The sequence below is a fragment of the Enoplosus armatus genome, chromosome 4, assembly GCF_043641665.1.
Source record: "Enoplosus armatus isolate fEnoArm2 chromosome 4, fEnoArm2.hap1, whole genome shotgun sequence".
NCBI classification, from domain to species: Eukaryota; Metazoa; Chordata; class Actinopteri; order Centrarchiformes; family Enoplosidae; genus Enoplosus; species Enoplosus armatus.
In genome coordinates this window covers 907,501-910,000 of record NC_092183.1, presented here as the reverse complement: position 1 = coordinate 910,000, position 2,500 = coordinate 907,501, and the positions used below count along the sequence as shown (strand labels likewise).

Sequence of the window (2,500 nt, the reverse complement as noted above, 5' to 3'; positions counted from 1 at the left end):
GCAGGGGAAGACCAAGGCTGAGCAGTTCTACTGCGGAGACAACGACGGCAACAGGGTGAGACTGAGACACGGAGACATACAGAGACTTATTTGTACAACTCCTCATCATCTAAAATATTCACTTACTGACTGATCTTCAGCTCATCACCTGAGAAAATGAGGTTTAACCAGCTTACAGGACAATTCAACACACATCAACCTCAAATCGCTTATTTTCACAGCACCTTCAGGAACAGAGTTAAAGTCCTGGAGGCGTCCAGGTCCTGGAGAGGTGGCTGAAGTCTGTCCTCGTCTTTGTAGCGAATCACTGAAAAAAGGACAATTTGCTTTCTATATAAAATAAAGACACCGCTGCCACAGAAAACTCCCAGCTCACAGTCTTCTCCTCTTCTCTCTCGTCCTGGACTTTATTTTCTCAGCTGTACCTGAAGCAACACGCTCACAACACACACTGACTTATTTCCTGTGCGTTCAGGTGATGTCCATCCTGCTCCATGGAGACGCAGCGTTTGCAGGACAGGGTATCGTCTATGAAACCTTCCACCTGTCTGACCTGCCGTCCTACACCACGCACGGCACAGTGCACGTCGTCGTCAACAACCAGGTAACAAACGCAGGCATAAAACACACACACACACTCACACCGTGATGAACAGCCAGATGGACGACTGACCCCTCTGGCGTCGTGTCTCCAGATCGGGTTCACCACAGACCCTCGTGTGGCTCGCTCGTCTCCGTACCCGACCGACGTGGCTCGAGTCGTCAACGCTCCCATCTTCCACGTCAACGCAGACGACCCCGAGGCCGTCATCTACGTCTGCAAGGTGGCTGCCGAGTGGAGGGCCACGTTCCACAAAGACGTGGTGGTCGACCTGGTCAGTGCGCACACACACACACACACACACACACTGATGTTAAACAGTGTAGTCGAGACAATCGGAGCATGAAGAAAAAGCTGAAACGTGGCCTCTGCCTGCAGGTGTCTTACCGCCGGATGGGTCACAACGAGATGGACGAGCCGATGTTCACTCAGCCGCTGATGTACAAACAGATCAAGAAGCAGAAGCCCGTTCTGCAGAAATATGCAGAGAAGCTGATCGGAGAGGGAGCCGTCAGCAGGCAGGAGTACGAGGTAAAAACACACCACCAAAACATTTCACCTCCTCTGCAGCGAGACGTGAAGGTCCTGAACTGGATGTAGGTTAATGTTACTGTCAGACATGAGCACAGTGGACGTTTAGGACAAAAGGTCCTTTTTGTTTCAGCTACTACGGAGCAACAGGAACTAAAGACCTGAAGGGGATAAAAGCTGATTAGTGTTTGCTGCTGTGAGACTCTGATGTTTGATACAATGAGTGAATGAATTGTTTCTCTTGTTGACTCGACTACTTTGGACGTCACTACCTGGTTAAACCTATATTTTACATGATGAGAGATGTCTGTCCCTGTCCCAGGTGTCCTTCTGACACCCGGTGCTGGTGCATAAAGCTGTGCACAGGTTGTAGCGGCCACATGGTGCGTTTGACCAGTGAGCACTGATAGTTGATGGAACATTAAGTCTTAAAATGGCTCCTTGAAATGTTTCTGTGAGGACAGAGAGACATTTTTGTTTGTCCGATCTACTTATGAAGCAATGAAATATTCCTGTGAAGACTGAGGACACTGTTCTGCTTTCTCCCCGTCTCTGTTCGTAGGAGGAAATTGCCAAATATGATAAGATCTGTGAGGAGGCGCACGCTCGCTCTAAAGATGAGAAGATCCTCCACATCAAGCACTGGCTGGACTCCCCATGGCCTGGTGAGGGAGGAGGGAGGACAGGGAGGGAGGTGTCTCTGTTGCTCCTGGTTGGGGTTTACATCACCAGAGTCACACTGATCAATCTAGTCTGAATAGAAGATTCAGAAGCAGATATGAGAACTAGAGGCTTGATTGGTGTTCTGTTACACTATCAGTCCGTCTCTGGAAAGTCTTAGTCACCGAGAGATTATTTCCTCGCAGATTCATTTGAGCAGCAATCCCTCATTTTTGTCATCTGATCTGCCTTTGTGAAACAGATTCCTGGTCCGGATCAGGATCCGGTCTCAGTTTCTGAGTCAGGTAGTTGACATGTCGATCTCTGGTTGTCTTCAGGTTTTTTCACGCTGGACGGACAGCCAAAGTCCATGAGCTGCCCCTCCACCGGTCTGACTGAAGAAAACCTGAACCACATCGGACAGGTGGCCTCATCCGTCCCTGTGGAGGACTTCACCATCCACGGAGGTCTGACACATTTTAAATACTGTATTTCATTTTCACGCAGATCTTAAACAAAGACTGTTCATCTTCGTCATCCTCAGTCCTGCTGGTGGATTTATCTGCAGCTCCTCTCTCATGTCTCTAGTTTGAGTCTATTTGTCCCATTTTTCTTCCTCTTGTGCTTCTTGTCACCTGAAGAAGATTTCTTCTGGTTATTAGACATCGGTCCATGGTCAGAGGCTCTAAAAGTCTAAAACCTCAAACA

The 2,500-nt window shown here is 48.7% G+C and overlaps 1 protein-coding gene across 2 annotated transcripts in view; it reads left to right on the top strand.

Annotated features, from left to right (window-relative positions):
- ogdha (oxoglutarate dehydrogenase a) overlaps nucleotides 1–2,500 on the top strand; it is a 37,571-nt gene that overhangs the window by 27,098 nt on the left and 7,973 nt on the right. For both annotated transcript variants that reach the window (XM_070903676.1, XM_070903675.1), the window contains 6 exons: nucleotides 1–55; nucleotides 476–604; nucleotides 696–875; nucleotides 980–1,132; nucleotides 1,695–1,797; nucleotides 2,131–2,259. The exon at nucleotides 1–55 is cut by the window's left edge and continues 125 nt beyond it. In XM_070903676.1, coding sequence (XP_070759777.1) covers nucleotides 1–55; nucleotides 476–604; nucleotides 696–875; nucleotides 980–1,132; nucleotides 1,695–1,797; nucleotides 2,131–2,259 — 749 coding nt within the window. The remainder of the gene's footprint in view (nucleotides 56–475; nucleotides 605–695; nucleotides 876–979; nucleotides 1,133–1,694; nucleotides 1,798–2,130; nucleotides 2,260–2,500) is intronic.